Raw genomic sequence first — 22,236 nt, 5'->3', positions numbered from 1 at the left:
TTTTGGTAGATTTCCCAAAGGGAGAAAACAGTATGAACTATTTAAAAGTCAAGTTGAATTAATTTTTGTCCCCTAAAACCAGGAAAAACATCAATTTTATTTTTCTTAATTAGAAGTTAATATATTTAAGTAGTTCGTACGGTCTCTACTCTTTACCCCCTGCCGTGTTTCTGGAGAGGGGAGTCTTTGCTTCTAGTTTACATGGAGCATTGATGCAGTAAGCAAGTAGGCACTCTGTGCATTTGACTCTAGAATTTAGGTTCTGGAGTGTCCTCTGGTTTAGTGGGGTTATGGAATTGCTATTGAAGATCTAGCTGTGAATCTCAGGGACCACTGGAAACCTGTTCTTGACCCTGCTCCTTAGTCTTCTCTGTCAACCCTGTATCATCTCTGTATTTAAATTATCTGAGCTAATGGAACTGACTGGCTAATTCTGTCCTATTGGCATCTGAAACTAACAATATATTTCTCATCTCTTGTTCACAGAGGGACCTGTCAGGGCACAAGAATATTGTGGGTTACATTGATTCTAGTATCAACAATGTGAGTAGCGGTGATGTATGGGAAGTGCTCATTCTGATGGACTTTTGTAGAGGTATGTATATGAACCATCCCCTTAAGCTGTCATTTCTCTAGCATTTTGATTGTCAAGGTTAGGCGGGTCATTTCACTTAATGTGCACTGCACTGTATAGTATGTTCTGGTTTTACAGATGAGAAAACTAAAAGATACAGTCTGCTGTCAACTCTTTGTTATTCTTATAATGGTACAGACAGTTGAAAGTGTAGATAATATAAACCTCCATTTTTGTTGGGTTTAGGAAGATTTGGTGTTTGTGTATAAATGAGGATGTATAAGAATGAGAATGAATGTTCTTTGTGATGCTATATAACAAATGATGAAGGCGCATAATAAAGACTCAAGTCCAGATGGACAAAAGAAACAGTACAGCTTCCCCAACTCCCTCACTTGTGTGTTCTCTTTCCCACTTACCATCATTCATGTGTTACGGGGTAAAAGAATCCTTTTCGTCTAATGGAAGTGACCCTCCTCTCCTTGCTCTAAAGCTATAATTCCTAGTAAGTTGAGGCTATATTCAAATGATGCAGCTGTTAACAGTGGAGTAAAGTCATTGAAAGCTTCAAGTTTCAAAAAACGTTTATCTTGGGAAATTCAGACTGTAGCATGAATTTTTTTCATAGTTAATTGCATTTTATCGAACCATTGTTTGGAGGTTTGGCTTAGGTCAGCGCCTTACTGTTTGGTGCTGTGTTTTGTAATCACCCTTAGTTCCATTAACATTTTCCCTACACTTAAGATACTATCCATAGGCTGGGCGCAGTGGCTCACGCCTGTAATCCCAGCACTTTGGGAGGCTGAGGCGGGTGGATCACAAGGTCAAGAGATCAAGACCATCCTGGTTAACATGGTAAAACTTTATTTCTACTAAACATACAAAAATTAGCTGGACGTGGTGGTGCACACCTGTAGTCCCAGCTACTTGGGAGGCTGAGGCAGGAGAATCACTTGAACCCAGGAGGTGGAGGTTTCAGTGAGCCAAGATCATGCCACTACACTCTAGCCTGGCAACAGAGTGAGACTCAGTCTCAAAAAAAAAAAAAAAAAAAAAAGATACTATCCATAAATTAAATATGTTGCTAATCCCAAAAATATGTGATGTTAACCAGTAATTTCAGCCCTTACTGTATTAACTATTTACCTGATTTCCTAAAGTACCACCAAATTTGAACTTGACTGTTTGTTTCCTCCTGCTCATTCGTTTTTGGATACCAAAATGTTTAGAGATCAGGCAGTAGGAGCATCCAGACGTCTGGATAATGTTGCAAGTGAGGGCATCAATCTTTTGGTCCTGGAGATTAATTGTTGGTGGTACCATTTCTGCAAGCCAAGCAGTAAGTAGTGAAGCCAGAGAGACTAAGCTGTTCCTGAAGTTCAGACTATAAAACCATCTTCTTCCTGTTCCCTGGACCTGTTGTGCCATCTGATTCTTACTAAAAGATATGGCAAGTTGAGGCTGTGGCCATGTCTCATACACAATGGACACGGTATAACCAGGCAACTACAGCAGGACCATATTATCAGTTCTACTAATCTCGAAGACATAACGAGGGCAGCTCACATCTGGGGTGCTTTATAAAATAAAGAAACGATTTTTGATGCATTAGAGGAGACACTGAATTATAAGGAAACAAACCCCAAGCTGGGAGTCAAGACAACTAGGTTTTAATCCTGGCTCAGTCAGTGGTTAGTCCAGACCACTTCTCTTAGACTAAATGACAAGTCTGAATGTTTATAACCTCTCCTTTGTCCTGTACGTACCCCCTCAGGTGGCCAGGTGGTAAACCTGATGAACCAGCGCCTGCAAACAGGCTTTACAGAGAACGAAGTGCTCCAGATATTTTGTGATACCTGTGAGGCTGTTGCCCGCCTGCATCAATGCAAAACCCCTATTATCCACCGGGACCTGAAGGTACAGACCACGCTCTTTCATGACGTGCATTCTCACTGAATATTTTCTGTCTGCCCCAGGGATGGAGTAGATACTGTGGGGATGTGAGAGAAATGTAAGGTATGGTCCCTATTTTTATGTTTATATTCTGCCTGAGGAGAGAAAATAACAAAGGAAAAAGTACAGTACAGGTATAAGTTTTATTACTTAAGTAGCCTCCAGAAATTCTTTATAATTATCAAATGCCTGAGCCTGTGTTGTTTCTGTTTTTCCTGATATATTCCCCCCACTTTTTCAGGATTGTGAAAAATAATACTTTTAATTTAAATACTTAGTAAACAATGATGCTTGGTTTTTAAAGTCTTATTTCATATTTTGCAAAATCAACGAATTGATTTTTTTTTAGTTGTCCTAATTGCCATCACCATGCACCGTGCCTTTCATATTGTAGTCACTTGACAGTGTTTGTTGAATGGAATTGGCACCTTGTTAGGGTTCAACTTAGCATGTATCAAGCAGCAATTATGTGCCATGTACTCTACTACATTTTATGTACAGTGTCTCTTCAGGGGGAGACATTCTTTGTTACATTTTATAGTTGAAACTAAGAAGCAGAGAGGTTATGTGACTTGCCTAAGGTCATATAACTAGGAAGGACAGTGCCAGAATTTGAATCCTGTGACAGTGTCTTCTCCCCAGCTCCCCCTTCCCAGGCTCCTTGGTTTTCTCCTCAGATCACTGGCCTCTCCGGGCCTGAGTTTCGTCATCTGTAAAGTGGAGCCAACAGTGCCCGCTCGGTTAGGGTGGTGGTGAGGCTGAATGCGGGAGTGCTTGTCAATCTCTAGGCACATGCCTGGCAGGGTAAATGCCTGAAAGGGCTCGGAGGTGAGGACAAGGGGAAGAGGCAGAGGGACACAGAGGATCCTTTTAGAAAGTAATATTCCCATGTTCTCAGAGTCTTCCTTTATATTAACTTTGTTTTTTTGGTTGTTTTGAGATGAAGTCTTGCTGTCTTACCCAGGCTGGAGCGCAATGGCACAATCTCGGCTCACTACAGCTTCCACCTCCCAAGTTCAAATGATTCTCATGCCTCAGCCTCCTGAGTAGCTGGGATTACTGGTGCCTGCTGCACGCGTAGCTAATTTTTGTATTTTTAGTAGAGACAGGGTTTCACCATGTTGGCAAGACTGGTCTCGAACTCTTGGCCTCAAGTGATCCGCCTGCCTTGGCCTCCCAAAGTGCTGGGATTACAGGCATGGGCCACCATGCCCAGCCCTCTTTATATTAATTTTTAAACACTTAGTGGATTAAATGAAGCCTGAATGATAATCATGTCATACCAGTAAATAACACCTGTCCAGCTTACATAGTTACCAGGATAGCACTGCCCGGTGACATTCCCTGTGCTACAGTGAGGTGCTGGGTCAGCATCACCCAGTGATGGGACCCTGGGGACAGAGCTCAGTGTCTTGCCTGGGATGCTGAGTAGGTTGGTGGGAGGGCTAAGGCAACGGACCCCAGCCTCCTCCTTCATGGCACTGAACAGCCCACGAGATGTTTCGGCAGGGGAATGCAGAGCAAATCGGCGTGAAAGGCTGAGTGAGGTTACCAGGCTCCATTCCCCAGCCAGCCCTCAGTGCTTTACCCCTTGCACCTCAGTGTTCCTAAGAGGGAGGCAGCGCAATGCTGGCTGGACACACAGTAGTTGGCCTTCTGTATCCACGGGTTCCACATCTGCAGATTGAACCATCTGCGGGTGGAGAATACACACAGTTGTCCCCCGTATCTGTGGGTTTTGATACATGGTTGGTTGCATGGGGGGAGATGTGAAACCTACAGATAAGGAGAGCTGATTGTATTGGACTCTGTGGTTGTGTTTTCATCAATATTGAAGATCATCAGTCATGCTGCCAATTTGTTCACTGGTTCAGGAGATTCTTTCTCCTCTACCTTGGATATAGGGACCATGGGAAGAGGCCTGGATTGTGATTGTTGCAGAGAAGTCCTGGTCGCTGTTGTTTTTAGTCGTTGACTCCCCAGATCTTACACTCGATGCCATCTAGATCCTTTCATTAGCACGTTAGATTTTATTGCTGTCTGCTAGTATGTCTGTGACGGACAATTACAGTTGCCTGCTGCAACTGCAGCTTCCCAAGGTCCGAGTGAAACGTCCCCAAGTGCTCCTGTTCACCCTGGCTCTGTCGTTGCATCACATAGTCTCAGCCACTCTGAGCTCCATGTCACTGTGGGAACCAGCCACCACAGTTCTAGCAACAGTCAGAGCCAAAGAGTTCTCTGTTTTCCTGTTTTCCAGAGAAAATGCTAGTTGCTTCCCTGTGAGCAGGATTTCCATTTGGTGAGGAGATGCCATTGTGAATAAAAGTCAGTAGGATGTGGGAAAGAGCACAGGCCAGGCCTACCGTGGGCCTTGTGGAGCCAGTGCCACTCTGCATATGGGTCTGCTGGTTCACATGCAGAACCGAGGAAGGCCCCCTTGCCCTCTCTGCTGCCTGTGCAGTCTTTCTTTCCAATGACAGACGAAATAAACTGAAAGTGGTCCCTGTCCTTAAGCAGCTTATGTTCTAAAAATAACCGTACCAGAAGTGCTGTTCTATTATACTGAAGACCTCTCCTCTAATACATTGTTTTAACACTTTAATCATTTTCCTCATTTTAAATTTTCATTTCTCTGAGAAAGACAAAGATCAGGATTGCAGATCATGGTGTTGTAGATCTGGAAAGGTCACCGAAGCCAGCCCTCTTCTTTACCAGTGGGGAAACCTCCGCACAGAAAGGCTGTGACCGGCACAGGTAGTTGAGTGATCAAACCAGAACGGAGGCCACGGGTTTTCACTCCCATTTTATTCTGTTGAATACCATGCTATTTGTACAAGCACTTAAGAAAGGAGAAGAAAGGGTTAAGGCTTAACAAGCACATTCATGTCGAAAAAGTCATAGATGTCTCCTCTTTTGTCAGAATAGAGATTTTGATCTCATGAAGTATAATAGGATGAAGATTCTTGTCCCATTTTTAGAAACACAGGTTTGAAAACCTGCATTCATCTAATCCTTCAAATTTTGCAGTGGCAATACATTCTCTGACTGAAATGTCTAATGCCATACCTGTTTGGAATATCGAGATGAAGAGGTCAGTAGGAGGTAGCCTTCTAGATCTTTTTGCTAAAGCTGTAAGCAGAATTTGACAGTGACAACTTCAATAGCACTCTTAAGCTGAGAGGCTGGGAAATGAGGTCAGCAGCATCACACTCTCAAAGAATGGAAAGGTTCGGGATTGAAAGCAGTGGTGACCAATCTTGAGCTTCACCCTAAGGGACTTTGCCAAAAACAAAGTCCCTCTGCAAATTCTCTGAAGCTTTCAGAAAGTGGCGTACGACTGTGTAGTTGGTTTTCTACCTTCTTAATCTCACATAATCTGTCCATACCCACTTATCCCTTTCCATCCCTGTTGATTTTTCTCTATACCCGGCCCGAGTCATCTCACACCCAGACTGCTGTACCTGCCGTCGTTGCCTTCCTTCTCCGTCTCCCTCAATTTTGCCAAGCTAATTTTCCTAAAATGGCTGTCTTCATGTGCTGCTGACCTGAGAAAAATGCTAAGTGGCGCCCGAGTGCCCTTCCTCAGTCTGCTGTCTGTGTGCTTCTCTGGTCCTCTCCCTTTCTCCTTCCTCCTTCCTCGCCAATCTCAACTGTCCATCCCCCTTAATTGCACAGTGCATATCAGCACAGTGAGTGAGGGTGTGGTGCTGGCAGTCTGGTGGCCTGAGCCTAAATCCTGCCCTACCAGCCTGTGACCTCAGACAAGTTAGGTAGCTTCTCTGGCCTCTTTTTTCTAATCTGTTAAGGGAGACAACAAGGCTTTGTAAGGATTATATGAAATACTCTAGGTTTTTAAAAGTTTGTGGAGCAGTGTCTGGCACTTAATAAGTGCTATTAGTTATTACTGTTATTATCACTCTGGTGTCTATGCTTTGTTCCTGTTATTGGTTTCACTTTTGTAAGTCCTTCACTTCCTCCACGGCTCCACATTATCTTGTCTCCCCATTTCTGACAGCACTGGTTCATAATAGGTCCTTTCCCATGTTTTCAGCTTTCTTTGCAGTACTGGTGCCATGCACAGCACTGTTCCAGCCACAGTGACCTGCCTGTGTGCCCCAGACCCTTCAGGCACTCTCCCGTCTCAGGGCCTTTGTGCTGCTGTTTTCTGCTTGGAGTGCTCTTCCCCGAGATGGCCCATGGCTGCTCCTTCTTCATCCAGGTCTCTGTTCCCCTCAGAGAGACCTTCCCTGACTATACTATTTAAAATAGCATTCCCCTTCACCGTACATACATTCACCCGCTGCTTTCTTGTCATAATGTTTATCACTACCAGGCAAGTATAATGATTTTCTTCTTATCTCCACTTGAACGGTAAGCTCCGTGAGAGGATAGACTTTGTTGTGTTGACAGCCTTATCCCTAGAGCCTAGAAAAGTTCTTGGCATATAGTAGGAGTTGAAACGTGTTTCTTTTGTTTTTTTAGTTTTGAATTTTTGTGGGTACATAATGGGTGTATATAGGAGTTACATGAGACATTTTGATACTGGCATGCAATGTGTAATAATCACATCAGGGTGAGTAGGGTATCCACCACCTCAAGCATTTATCCTTTGTGTTTATCCTTTGTGTGAAACGTGTTTCTTTGATAAATGTATGGTAATAAGAGCTTTTCTAGATGTACATTCCAGCATTAGAAGTGTAGAAACTGATTCAGAAAGGGAGTGCACACATCCAATAGGAGAAGCATGATTTTACATGAGCCCTGCCAGGTGCATGAGGCCAAGGAGGAAGATTGTTGCTGCATGATGCTGAATAAGTGATTTCATTGCCAACATTTAAGGGTCCCTGGCATGTGTACGGCACTGGACAAGGCATTATGGGAGATACACAGGCATAATATGGTGCCCTTTTTTCTAAAGCTTTGTAGTCTTACTTGGGAAGGCAAGCGTAAATACATAAGAAGCTAAATACCAACCCACAGTGAAAGAAACATTGCCGAATTGTAAATGATTATCAGTGATTATTACCTACCAAAGGTTTACAAAATTTATTTACAAAGGGCCAGATAATAAATATTTTAGGTTCGTCATAACTGCTCAACTCTGCTGTCAGAGTTAAAAAGCAGCCATAAACTTTAGGTAAGTAACAAGTGGGCATGGTTTGATTTGGCCTGAAGGCCTTCAATTCTGTAGATTTTGTGGACTGGTCGTGAAAGGTTTTTCTCGGGAGTTACAACTTGAGTAGAGAGTGAGCAGTTGAATAAAAGGAGCAATTGAATAAAAGGAAAAATTAGGTTATGTATGGAATGCTTAGGAGACATGGAACAAATCAGCCTGGCTAGTGTTTAGACACGTGGTTCCTTATTAACTAGATTTCTATTGTAGGGGCATTTCTGAACATAAAGCACTAAGAAAGTCCTGTCCTTAAGCTTGCACCCAATGCATTAAACAAGTATCATCACCCCTACTATAGTTGGAAGTAAGGATGGGGGCCTTTATTAATTGCTCTGCTTCTAACCTGCTTCCTGTAGCGGGAATATAATTGCCTGTCCTTTCTAGAGTGAGGTTGTTTAGGTTCACTTCCCAGCTGTACCAACTATTAGCTGTGTGACATTTAGCAAGTGACTTAATCACTCTGAGCCTCATTCTCTCCATCTGCGAGAGAAGGATAATAATCATATTGGGATTATGAGGATGTAGTGGGATAATCCATGTAAAATGCTGAGTACAGTAGTACTGGCAATAATAAAGCTCAGAAAATGATGGCTGTTATTTTTATAACCTCTAAATTAGATTGAAAACATTAGCGTTGTTTTGTTGGAATTATTTTGAATTCCTAAAGTGTGTATATGCTCAGGAAGCTTGACTGTGTCACTTTGTATAAGTAGATTAAACTGGTAAGCTTTATAAAAAAGACATAGATGATGGAAATATTTGCATGCCTCAGCCTTATCTCAAAGGAACGAATCTCTTCTAATCATTCTTAATTCATAACCCTATGCTTAAGAATTGTTAATCATGGAACATACCTGTGAAGGTTGATGGCCGTAGTTCAAACTACCTATGTGGCTGGAAATTCCAAGGTCAAAATTATAGATTAAAGTAATTCCAGGGCAGTACTGCCCCCAACTACATCAGTGTATCCTCTCTGGAAGAACAATAGACTTTAAACCCAGATCTCACAAGCTTTGTACAGATTAAGTTCCAAGGAACATAAGTTAATGAAACAACAGAACTCCTCCCAACACCACCATAAGCAAGGTTTAGTAGGAATAAGAAACAATAAACTGCAAATCAGTTGGCAGCAGACACTTCGAATGTTGGAATTGGCAGATACAGACTATAAAATATACTTAATGTAATTCTTAGAAGAATTAAAAGAAGGTATAGAAACAAGTATAGAAATTAGAGCTTATTATAATTGACTGGTTGTTTTTAAAAGAATCAGTAGTAGTACAGTAGTATGGCCTGGATATTTGGTGGCTCCTATCTTGCCCCTGACAGACCAGGTTTGCTCGCACATGCACACACACACACAGTGTTTTTTGGTTTATTCCATTCAACATACATTTTTTATACCAAGCATGTTGTTAGGCATTAGGTAGAGAAGACCAAGAATATGATTACAAGATGATGCTTATCTTTGAGGAGCTTATCTTTAAGAGTAGACTATCTTATAGTCTACTCTTGCCTTTGTTTTCCAAAGGCGGTCAGTCTTTGGAAGGCTGAAGACAAAAGACAATGGAGACTACAGTCTTAATGGCCTAACAAGATTTTTTGGCTGCCATTTTACTCCCCACACATAGCCAGGCCTGTCCTCCAGCATACTAGTCAGCTCAGTTCATCTAGACCAAAAATCAGTACACCTTGAGTACATAGTGTACACTGTTTTGGAGTTGTCATTTCATTAGTAGAATCCTTTGATACCAGGGATTTCTCTAGATTTGGGGCGTTACAAGATCCCTGCTGTCTAGAACTCCTAACTCACTGCCCAAAGAATTCATTTACTTAAAAAATTAGGGCAATACATTAACAGGAAAACTGCCCATTTATCCCCAGGCATTTTATCACATTGAGAAGTAACTGAAACATAAACAGTATTAATTCTGAATATCCTAACCTAGTGTAGTAAAGACATTTATATAAGTACTTATAAGGTCCAAGTGAAGTAATTCATATCATGAGAGAATGAAATACTGAAGGACAATAGGGAAAGAGTGACATGTTATCTGAGTGGGAGCCTGAAAGTTTCAAAAAGGACATGGTATTTGACCTGGGGTTTAAAACGAGATTTTGATAGCTGGCTAAGGAGGTAGGGATTGTGGAGGGCATCCTGGCCTAAAAGAAGAGCAAGAGCAAAGGCACAGGTCAGAGGCTTGAAAGTATGAAGACGGTTTCTGCAGAGGTGAGAAATGTGGCTGAAATTTACAAAAATGGCACTCTTGCATCCCCCACTGTGGAGTTTCCTCTTTTTGCCCTCTTCACCCACTTTTCCCTGTTACTCTGCATCTCCTGTGTTCCACTTGGGATGACCCCTGTTGAGATACTTGGAGAGGAATAACTTTCCTGTGCACATTAATGAGACTGCCAGAAATAAAACGTTTTATTTATGTGACTGTGAAACCAAATTTTCACGTGCATTACTAAATGATATCTTGGAATGGGTGGTTGGGGAATGTTTTTCAGGTTGAAAATATCCTCTTGCATGACCGAGGCCACTATGTCCTGTGTGACTTTGGAAGTGCCACCAACAAATTCCAGAATCCACAAACTGAGGGAGTCAATGCAGTAGAAGATGAGATTAAGAAGTAAGCTTTTTCTCCTTTCATGGAGTTTTGTCCACAATCAGATGAGCAACTTTACTTTCAGCTTATGGGTGAGAAGATCAGGGTGGGGAGAGAATGGTGATAGTTGTCCTTTGTCTCAGAGCATCATGGTCACAGTTGGGTTGTTTGCCTTTAAGTGAAGAATGAGGAGGGGTTTATAAGCATACATCAGAGTAAAAGGAAGGACTCTTAGAGCTCTTTATCAGTGGTCCTGTGGTCATTGCACATAGATGTTTTGATTTATGATGTCACAGAGCCTATAAAAAGCTGAGAGGTGCACACACTATAATATAAAGTACTAGGATGTTTTTAAGTATGATCACAGCAGCCATGACATTATCAGTCAAACAGATGTGCTTTTTACTGAACCCTAAATTGCTCCTTCCTTCCTGCTCATAAGGCAATCTAAGTGGAAATAATGGTGAGTAGGTTATTAAAGTCTCTGCAGATACTGAATCACAGACTTTCATGAGAAAAAGCTTATTTAGATTTGTGACTCCAATAAGAGCCTGACCCATTTTCTCCTCATGTCCACATTGTTGGATTTTTTACAGGTAACAGCACTCACTATTACTACTAATAAGTCAACAGTCTAGCCTGCACACCTACATCCTGATCTTCTCTGTCCTTTTCATGCATCACCCCAGACAACCATGTCTGGGGCAAGAAGACACTGATTGACCCAAGGCCCTGACGGATGCCTAGACCTGTCCCATCTGGGATCTAGAGACTAAAGCAGCATAAATCACATGCTTGGTAACACCAAGACACTCACTTTGAGGATGTGCTTATACTACTTTTTTCTGGAGCGAGAGATAAAACTGTTATTTCAACCTGATTCCAGGAGCAAAGATGAAGGGCTCTTGATTCCATCCACTCCTCACCCCAGCCAGGGCCCACTTTCTGCTCTTCTCCAGAGTACCACAGTCAGTATTACATCTCTGTGTTGAGCCACATGTAAAGGCCATTTTAAAAACAACAAATTGGCAAAATATAGTATCAGAATAAGAATTGGTAAGAGAAGATTTTGTCATTTGAGGACCAAGAAAAGTTGCTTTTAGAAATTATTTAATGCAGCCGGGCACGGTAGCTCAAGCCTGTAATCCCAGCACTTTGGGAGGCCGAGACGGGTGGATCACGAGGTCAGGAGATCGAGACCATCCTGGCTAACACGGTGAAACCCCGTCTCTACTAAAAAATACAAAAAACTAGCCGGGCGAGGTGGCGGGCGCCTGTAGTCCCAGCTGCTTGGGAGGCTGAGGCAGGAGAATGGCGTGAACCCGGGAGGCGGAGCTTGCAGTGAGCTGAGATCCGGCCACTGCACTCCAGCCTGGGCGACAGAGTGAGACTCCGTCTCAAAAAAAAAAAAAAAAAAGAAATTATTTAATGCATTAGTGTCTGAGTCCCCACATGTTCGTAGACTAGGAGGACTGCTGCCAGAGGGCCATGGTGTGATGATATGATTGTACCAAGGACAGCCTTTCATTTTATCTGTACTAATATTTCATACTCTCTTCTGCAGATCGCTCCCAGGGATTCTATTAATGTAAAAAGAAAAAAAAAAGTGTTTCTGCTGCTCCTGGTTTTTAATTATAGTATTGACATATTTAACAAAAAATGAATCTCTTGATTGTAGATATACAACGCTGTCTTATCGAGCACCAGAAATGGTCAACCTGTACAGTGGCAAAATCATCACTACGAAGGCAGACATTTGGGTAGGTGTCAAGTAACCTATCCATACCTCAGATAGCAGCAGTCTTGACTGTAAATTCCCAAGGTTTATGCACACAGCGCTATAGCATGGTGGCTACCATACCATATCATTGTCTACTTGCCCCTCAAGGTTCTTGATGTGAGAATACCAGCCACTGCTTCTTGAAGCATGATAAAGAAAATTACTTCCAAGCTCAGTGGAAATTATTTAGATTTTTTTTTCATGCATATGTTACTGGTTCTTAAGAGCAAAACAGGTAAATACTTATTCTTTACTGGAGCACAATTTGGTAATAATGGTAGAAATATTGTAACTCAGCTGCTAACAGTGGTGTTGGGTTCTAAAACTCACGTTTCTAATATATTAATAGTCTGTAGTTTTTATATCTGCTAGTAAATGTGAATGGTGCCAGTTTCTCATTAGATCCATTTAGAGTCATGATAAATAAACCACTAGTAGCAATCTGCTATCTTTATTTTTTTAGGCTCTTGGATGTTTGTTGTATAAATTATGCTACTTCACTTTACCATTTGGGGAGAGTCAGGTGGCAATTTGTGATGGAAACTTCACAATTCCTGATAATTCTCGATATTCTCAAGACATGCACTGCCTAATTAGTAAGTATTTTAAGCTTCTAGTTTCATATTTTTATTTCTGATCACAAAGAATGAATTGGGCGATAAAGGGGGATTAGATTCCAGGAGTAATGAGTTAGATGCAAAGGTAAAGAAATTAGTTGATAATGATTGGGAACTCAAAGACAATGTAACAGTGTCTAGTTAGAGTGGTGGGTCTTTTTGCTAGAAATCTGAAGTTCTGTTTCACACCTGAGCCCAGCCACCCAAGCAGAAATCCTAACTGCCTGGAGCAGAACAGTGCTTCTATATTCTGTTGCAGTCTCTATGAAAGCTTCGGTACCAAAGGAGTCCAGCTGACTCATATCAAGTGATAAGAAATTCATCTTTGCAAAACTGGAAGCGACTCAAATGAAAATGATTGCAGTGCATTCACTGGGGTGAATACATAATTAAGACTATATAACTCCATGGAACCAGGTTTTTCCTCTCATTTAGGTTAATCACGGGATTTTGATAAGATGCATCTAAACTCAATGCTTTCTTAAAAATAGTCTTAAGATTCCCCACTATTTGGTATCATCATAGCAAGCATATGTACTAACATTCATTAACCAGATGGTAGAATAAGTAATCTTTAAAAAAAAAAAAAAAAAAAAAAGAATAATCTTTGCACAAAGCCCCTATACTAAAATGCTAAAGAAGCAGAGATTTTTATCATCTTTCCACATTGGTCAAGACTCTTAACATCTAAGTTTTAACTGTTATGGATTGATTATAAATCTTGAGTAACCCAGTTTGGGTCCTGCATGGGGATATACTGGAAAAAATAGAAGCAGCAAATGTGAGTGGAGCATCTGACATTTGTTGAGGGCTTACTTATGCCTCATTTAATTCTTAAAATCCTTTATATATTAAGTATAATTATTCCCATTATGCAAATGAGAAAACTGAAACTGAGAAAATGTAGATAACTTATCCACTTAACATAGATACAGCTTTTAAGGTGCTGCCCATTCCATTGTGCCAATTTTGTCAATCAGCCTCTTCCATTTATTAACAAAAAAAAGGAGGAATATTTAAAGGACTAGATTATGACATTTAATAATTGTTGAATTGTTTTAAGAGATAAAGCATTATATTCATGTTAGAATTCCAGGCATGTAAGTGAGATTGGTAGGAAATATGGGAAAATGGCCAACTTTAATATTAGACTAGTATTATTTTTTGATAATTTTTAAAACATTTATGCAGTAAATTCATATTGGGAAAAACAACTCTTTATGAATATCTATACCATGGACATCTTTCCCAAACTGCTTGCAGAACATTTGGCAACTCCACTGTCACCCTAAACGCACAGAGCTAAAATTAAGTTTATCATCATTAGCCCTCCTTCCTTCTTTTTACCCTCAATACCTAGTTCCCCTGCCCTCTTTTCAGTTTCTCTCAGTGGTATCACCATTGAAGCCTATAAAAGTGAAATTTAAGATTTCTTTGGATCCAGCTAGCAAGAGAGAGGAAAGGTTCAATCATTTTCTCAGTCATATTCCTTTTTTGGAGTTTCTACTATTTTCTTTATACGTACATCACTGTCACCATAGTATATACAGACTCTGTCAGCTCATGCCTCTACTGTTGGACTGGTCACCAGCTTTTCTCCTCTCTCTTCAACCCATCCAGCACACCCTCACCAAAAGTTTCCTCTTATAAAACACCACCTCTCATGTCCCTGATTAGGAAACTAGCGGCTTGCCAATGGTCCCACAGTAGGGCTCAGCTTCTTAGCATGGCATTTAAGATTCTGATTCTGATTGCATGCCACCCACTCAGCCTTCTCTCTACCCTGTCCTTCTGGCTCCTCTGTTTACTTGCAGCAAGACACTCTCTTGTCTTTCTCCACGTCCTTCTTTGCTCAGACTGTTCTCTCAACTGGAATGTGTTTTTCACTGCTTCCCCCCTGACTGACTTCTGTCCTGCCTTCAAGGGCCAGCTCAAGCTCTGCCTCTTCTGCAAGGTGGTCACAAGGCTGCAGCCTCCCTGATCTTTTTGGAACTTAGTGTCCAGAGTATTCACTTTATTATTTAAGCAGTCAGCTGCCTTGTGTTGTTGTTTGCATATATATGTGTATGTTTGTGGTCTTCTTAAGGATTTTTTTTCCTCCTAAGGATTTTTCCAGCCTCAGGGAGGCAGAAGCTTAAAGGACCTGGAAATAGACAATTGATCTATAGGTCACAGGAGAAGTAAATATGCATATGTTACTTTGTAATTTTTTAAAATCTGGAAACCAGCTAATATTTCCAACAAAAGAATAAGTAAATTCATGAAATTTGGGTTTTGGTTATAATTATTAAGAATAATCATTCATTTAGTAAGATAAGATGAACCAAGGAAGCCCGTGGTAAGACTGTGTAACCTCCTAGGTACTGGAGTATGCAGGTGGTAACTTTCATATTGAAAGCTTGAGTGGTAAGACCGTGTAACCTCCTAGGTATCAAAGTATGAAGGTAGTAACTTTCATATTGAGAGCTTGAGTCCCTCTGGTGCAAAGCGTAGAATATGAACTTTAAGTATCTTTGTTATAATCCACATATTTTATTTTTATTTTCTTATAGATATTAAATATTTCAGGAACATTAGAGCTTCTCTTTCTAAGGGGGAGAAAAGGGGCTAATTATACTGTCTGAGTTCTATGAAAAATAAAAGTTTAAAAACAAAACATTGGGAATAGAGAGAGGAATGATGCTTCCTAACTAGTGTAATAACTGTTGGAATATTATTAAATAAATTCACGTATGTTTGCCTTAGGGTATATGTTGGAACCAGACCCTGACAAAAGGCCGGATATTTACCAGGTGTCCTACTTCTCATTTAAGCTACTCAAGAAAGAGTGCCCAATTCCAAATGTACAGGTACGTGAATGGTGCTACTTAAAGGGGGTAAACATTATCAGATGGCCATTTTGAGTTCCTGGGGTGTTAATCAGCTGTTTAAATGAATATAGATGTCCCTTGCTTTATCTACTAGGGGGCGTTCAAGCAAAGCTAATTGTGAAGCAATCGCCATAAAGGGAATCCAATTTTCCCATGGAATTTAATTATAAAACTGAAGCAATTGTACTGAACAAAAAAAAAATGCCCTAGGGATTGAGTTGGACACTTTGAATGAAGATTGACCAACTTCATTTCTGTCAACTCTTCTAGTTCTCTAAGAGCCACATGCCTGTTGTAGTCACCTGGAGGTGATTAGGCAGGCTGCTTTCCTGAGTCAAGGCCTTGGACATGCCCCCATGCCTGTTAGAACCTACGCCCCCTGTCCCTGTTCTCCTTCCTTGCAGCAGAGCTTTCTTGATTTGCTTCTGCTGTTGGCCATTTATAACTCACACTCCTCTTTCTCTGTCCTTCCAGCACATCAAGCCATAAGAATGTTTTCTACATTTAGTAATCCTAAACTCTGCACTCACAGTTTTCAGAGTAAAATGCTTGCATATGTCCTTTTTACAGACTTCAAATGTTGATAATACGGCTGGGCGTGGTGGCTCATGTCTGTAATCCCAACACTTTGGGAGGCTGAGGAGGGTGGATCACCTGAGGTCAGGAGTTCAAGACCAGCCTGACCAACATGGCAAAACCCTGTCTCTACTAAAAATCCTTGCATATTTTTCATGTCATATTGTGATCTATTTTTCTTAAATATTTTGTGAATGGATGCTATAATAAATAGATTCTAACCTGAAATTTTCTTGCTAGTTCCTCGAATAATGAACTTTTGATTTCACTGCTGGGGCTTAAGGGCGCTACTCCTCTTTCACTCTCACATTTGAAATCAGATGTGGGGTCATCCAGGTGGAGCTCAGAATATTGGCTTTATTACTAATAAGCTTGAGTCAGAAGATGCAGCTCGACCAGTCAGGCTCCCTAGCATTAGACCCACATGACTGAGATGTAAACACCTGATTCCTGGGGGACCGGCTCTTCTCTAAAGGAAGGAGGGCAACAGCAAACTGGGCCAGCTCAGTTTTTCCACAGTCTTATCAGTCACAGAAGTCAACTCTTCTCCTTTGGGAGAGGAATGCTTGAAGAAGAGGAAGTGCTAGAAGTTTTCCAGCAGAAAAATCTCCCCCCACCTGGAAACGTGAAGGAAGCGAGAAGACCCTCCTAAAAGGCCAGTTTTATAACTAGTATTGTGTGTTGGGTTTCCCAGATTAAAACGAGGGATACTGTGCAGTAACCAAACATGACTTTCTTCTTTTGTAGTCCCACTTTCCCATTCGTAAAGTTAAATAATGTGAGATGTAAGTGGAAGCATTCAGATTGGTAGCTAGTTTTTCAAAAGTACACCTCACAAGTCTCATGTCGTTTGGTACTCAGTAGTGGTAAGCACCTGTTTTAGGGTCAGGGACAGCTAGCTGGTGCTCCCTCATGAGGCATTATTAGATGGATAGTGCAGATTTCAAGCCAGAGGAACTCTCCTTGGGTTGTGGACTGAGTAGTGCCTCACATGTTGGAAAGGGTACTGGCTCAGCAGCCATACACAGGGGTGGCTGTGGTTTTCTCTGAGCATTCTGACTAGCAGACTCAGTGCACCCTGGTTTGACACATTGATAAGCTCGAACGAAGATCTGTCTGGGATCCAGAATAATACCAACTGCAGACTTTTCCTTCCCATTCCTTTCATAGCATCACGTCTAAGCTGTGGCATAGGAGAAGTGTACTGAGATCAAGCCCCAGTGACTCAGCGTGGTACAGAAGGTAGAGAATAATCGGGGAATGTGTGCTGCACACAAGCTACTCTCTCCTCTTCTTCCCTGACTATGGCTGAGTCTGACATGCATTTGGTTAACTTTCCTTCCCTCTACCAGACAGACCGCAGGGCCTGGAAGCTGCTCCAGAAGATCCCAAAATATGTTTCCATCAGCTCTCAGTCCCAATTAGGCTGCTTATTCTTTAACAAAGAAATCTACAATGTCCTTGTTTTGTTTTGTTTTGTTTGCAATTCTGTAGAACTCTCCCATTCCTGCAAAGCTTCCTGAACCAGTGAAAGCCAGTGAGGCAGCTGCAAAAAAGACCCAGCCAAAGGCCAGGTAAGAAATGCCTTCGTGAGCACATGTCCTCCTTGGATTGCCACAGCAGCAGGGAAGGATACCTGTGTTTCTTGATTCTTACGTATGCTGTCGTGACCAGGGGCTGCACAGATCAGGAAAGCAAGCTCTGTCTTGCCTAGGCAGAAACTGTTCTTTGGGAATCCAAAAAGGAGTATCATAAAACATTGTGATCTACATTTGAAAGAGAATCAAGAACTCTAAAGCTATTTTCTTTGCATGGGAATAGGCTCAGGGGCATTCAGAGATGAGGCAACAGCAGACTTTAAATGTTGCTAGTACGGCCAGGTGTGGTGGCTCACATCTGTAATCCCAGCACTTTGGGAGGCCAAGGAGGGTCAATCACCTGAGGTTAGGATTTCAAGACCAGCCTGGCCAACATGACAAAACCCCGTCTCTACTGAAAATACAAAAATTAGCCGGGTATGGTGGCACACACCTGTAGTCCCAGCTACTTGGGAGGCTGAGGCAGGAGAATCACTTGAACCCGGGAGGTGGAGATTGCAGTGAGCTGAGATCACGCCACTGCACTCTAGCCTGGGTGACAGAGCAAGACTCCATCTCAAAAAAAAAATAAATAAATAAAATAAATTGTTGCTAGTACAAGAGTATCCGAAACATTAGCCAGGCATGGTAGCAAGTGCCTATGGTCCCAACTGCCCTGGAGGCTGAGGCAGGAGAATTACTTGAGGTTAGGAGTTTGGGATCGGCCTGGGCAATACAGCGAGACCTCATCTCTTTTTAAAATTTTTAAAAAGTATACTAAACATGTGTCCTGACTTTTGATTAGCCACATTCACCACTCTTAATACTCAGCCTCCCTTTCCTTCTTACTTTCTATGGCTCCAACCACATTAGGAAAGTGCAGGTCAAAGCAGCAGGTCCATGAACAGCAGAAGACTCTCCGGGTCTTAGCTAATCACAGTCTATTGAACCTAGGTTCTTCCAAAAAGCAGATGCCAAAAGAGGATTAAACAAAGATGTTATTTGGGGAAATGCCCACGTGAGAGAAAACAGGGAGGGAGTCAGGAAAGCCTGGGAACGCCATCAGAAGGCAGTGCAAATCTGACCCAGAGAGAGGGAGGAGAAGCATAGGTGAAGTGACCTAGACTGTCACACAACTTACGTAAGACTCACCAAAGGTGTTGGGGTCCTTGTGCCAGTCAGCCAGCAGATAGTCCCTCATCTCCTAGGAATTCCCGTGGGTTGGAGGTTAGGGCTGGCAGCAACCTATGGGAAGCATGGCGCCAGGGCAAACACCACAGCAGTGGTGGACTTAGTGCTGCATTTTAGGAATGCAGCATCTGGGCATCGGGGTTTTATGCTCCCTGTAGATGAAGGTCTACAAGGCACGTTCGCATGGCTGCCACACCTTCCAAATGGCAGATTCTAGAGGTAGCACAGGAGTTATTTATACTCCTCTTTTTTATACCACCATGGCGAGGAAGTGCTAACAGCAAACTGCATCAACAAAGTATTCTGGATGGGAATATGTGAATTTTAAAATAAAATAACATCTGTATCTTAAAAAATTCTTTAGTATTTATTAAATGCCTGCTGTGTACATGAAGTTATTTTAGATGTGCCTCTAAAATAGTGAGACTTTGATTTTTAATGAACGTAGCAAACTTGCTTAACAAACAAAACTTGTTACTTTGTAGTCTGTCCATTTCTTTCACTAATTCGGCCATGCTCACCTCTTTGGGAGTTGTTTTTGGGCTGATTTAAGTAGCTTAGTCTTTTGTGCTCATGGCTGTCTCGTAGTAGGCTCAAACATGATATGTGCAGAGGCTAAGCAATGATCCCTTTCCCCACTCCACTCCACAAAACAGACACATTGAAGTCCATACAAACTAATATTTTGGACATTCTACAATTAATAAAACAGATTCATAGTTACTGACACATTTGATGTTCACATCTGCCTTCTGATGTAGGCATATGTGTTTTTCCCTTTTACATATAAAGTACCCAAAGCTGAAAGAGGGAAAGTGACATGCCCATTATCACACAGTTACTTAGTGAGGAACTAGAACTCAAATATAGTTTTCTTCGGCTCCAGATCCCATTGCTCTAAGATGTTCCCCTCAAGAGATGATCAACATGGAGGTTCTGCTGTTTGGGTTTCTACAGAAGCCTGTTCAGCTCCCTCACCCTTGGCTTTTTCTTTTTTCCCCTTTTTCTTTTTGAGATGGAGTCTCACTCTGTCACCCAGACTGGAGTGCAGTGGCGTGATCTTGGCTCATTACAACCTCCGCTTCCCAGGTTCAAGCAATTCTTCAGCCTCAGCCTCCCGAGTAGCTGGGACTACAGGCACATGCCACCACACCTGGCTAATTTTTGTATTTTTAGTAGAGATGGCGTTTCGCCATGTTGGCCAGGCTGGTCTCAAACTCCTGACCTCAAGTGATCCACCCGCCTCGGCCTCCCAGAGTTCTGGGATTACAGGCATGAGCCACCATGCCCGGCTGGCTTTTTCTCTCTTACACCTTTCTTCTTTTCTCCAGCACATGTCCCATTCTTCTTCCCACCTCCCTTGCCCAAGTTATAGCCCCCCAGATGTGATAGCCTTTATGTCACCACTTCCCCAGCTAGCACAAGAGCATCCCTCTAACAGGTTGCCAGTGCAAAGTTTCTGGGCCTAGGATGGAGCTTGGAGGTACGTCATGGGAAGGACATGAGGCCAGCTGCTTTGCTTCCTGTTTTGCATTCATGGAGGCTGTTTTGGAAATATTTTGACAAAACATGCTTTGGAAATATTCTTGAAACTTGTTAATTTTGGCCTAAGCCCAGTTATAGTCTCTAAAGTGGAGTTTCAAAGGATGGCCAACTCTGATCTCAGTTAGGTAGTAACTTGCTGCCTGGACTACTGTAAATTCGTGAAAGTTAGCACCTGGGCTTCTGCACCCTCACAAGGAGCAAGCAGTCTTCCCTATATTAGTTTGAAAGTGTCGGTCTGGCTGTGAGTTACAGAAAGTCCAAAATGACAGTTGTGTATAAAAGATAGATGTTTATTTTTTTCTCTCGAGTAAACAAAATCTGGAGGTAAGTAGTCCAAGGCCAGCATGGCAGTTCTGCTCCATGAAGCCCTCAGGGATCTAGACTTCCTCAAGCTAACCACGTCACCATTCCTACAGTGTAGCCCTGACTGCATGGATCAATATGGCAACATTCCTGCTCTTAGCAGCAGGATCAAGGAATAGTTGAAGAAGAAGACAGAAGGCTTGAACCAGTTATTTATTATGGTTGATGAAAACTGCCGCATGATAATCTTCTTACATCTCATGTAATGCCAGGACTTAGAAACGAGTTGACACCTATTTGCAAAAGAGACTGGGCAATGTGATTTTTACTCTGGGTGACCCTGTGCCCAGTTAAAACTTTTGTTACTGTGGAAAAAAGATAGTATGTATATTGGAAGAAATGGAGTTTCTGTCACACTTCCCAATTTTAAATCCTTTGACTTAAATTATTTACTTTTTCCTTCCAGTTGCCATGTTAGATTCACTCATCTGCATGCTTTTCATTGTAGAAAGACCACTTTCACAGCTAGTTGCAGCCAAGTTTGAATTCTCTTTGCATCTGAAAACCACGTGCCTCCAACCCCTCTTTACATTATCACCCAAAGGGTATTTTGGGAAATCCTAGGACGTACTAGGTAAAAGGGCCACAAGATGAAATAAACTTGAGAATGCTTAGAGAATGTAAAGAGAATGCATTCTACATAGCATTGTTTTTGAGATTCTTCTTGCATATTCGCACATGAAAAGTTCTGCTAGAAGGAGAGCCACTCAATATATTTTGATCAGTGTGTTAAAAATTTATTTGCCCACCAGGCCTGTTTTCAGAAGGTCTAGTAACAGTGGCATCCTGTGGGAGATCCTTTGGGAAGCATCGATTAAGCAGACCTGGAAGGTTCAGGTGGATGTGGAAGCAGAAGCATTGTGTCCGCTGCCCACCCGCTTCCATTTTTTGCATACTTTAATATGAACCTTTCTCTTTTCCTTTTCTAGACTGACAGATCCCATTCCCACCACAGAGACTTCAATTGCACCCCGCCAGAGGCCTAAAGCTGGGCAGACTCAGCCGAACCCAGGAATCCTTCCCATCCAGCCCGCCCTAACGCCCCGGAAGAGGGCCACTGTTCAGCCCCCACCTCAGGCTGCAGGTTTGTATCTATATTGGTTTGAAACTCAGTACACCTCTTTGTCATTCTGGACAACAGGAAAGTCTTGGAAAGCCTGGTTTGCTTTAGGATTGGAATCCAGAGGCACACAGAGATAACAGTGTTCCTTGAGGAACAGGTGGCAGCTGCCGTTGAAATTGTATGGCAGTGGCCAGGCATGGTGGCTCATGCCTGTAATCCCAACTCTTTGGGAGGCCAAGGCAGGTGAATCATCTGAGGTCAGGAGTTAAATTTCGAGACCAGCCTGGCCAACATGATGAAACCCCGTTTTGCCAAAACAAACAAACAAAAAAGCTAGGCATTGTG

General features: G+C 42.1%; 1 protein-coding gene across 2 annotated transcripts in view; it reads left to right on the top strand.

Annotated features, from left to right (window-relative positions):
• The window catches only part of AAK1 (AP2 associated kinase 1), a 165,050-nt gene that overhangs the window by 97,645 nt on the left and 45,169 nt on the right, over nt 1-22,236 (top strand). For both annotated transcript variants that reach the window (XM_025354861.1, XM_025354862.1), the window contains exons 3-10: nt 487-595; nt 2,349-2,491; nt 10,212-10,333; nt 11,988-12,069; nt 12,553-12,685; nt 15,452-15,555; nt 17,647-17,726; nt 21,758-21,912. In XM_025354861.1, the coding sequence (XP_025210646.1) occupies nt 487-595; nt 2,349-2,491; nt 10,212-10,333; nt 11,988-12,069; nt 12,553-12,685; nt 15,452-15,555; nt 17,647-17,726; nt 21,758-21,912 (928 nt within the window). The remainder of the gene's footprint in view (nt 1-486; nt 596-2,348; nt 2,492-10,211; nt 10,334-11,987; nt 12,070-12,552; nt 12,686-15,451; nt 15,556-17,646; nt 17,727-21,757; nt 21,913-22,236) is intronic.

This window comes from Theropithecus gelada, chromosome 13 (assembly GCF_003255815.1).
Source record: "Theropithecus gelada isolate Dixy chromosome 13, Tgel_1.0, whole genome shotgun sequence".
Classification (NCBI taxonomy): Eukaryota; Metazoa; Chordata; class Mammalia; order Primates; family Cercopithecidae; genus Theropithecus; species Theropithecus gelada.
The sequence above is the reverse complement of the archived record's forward strand: the minus strand, read 5'-3'. Positions and strand labels throughout refer to the sequence as shown.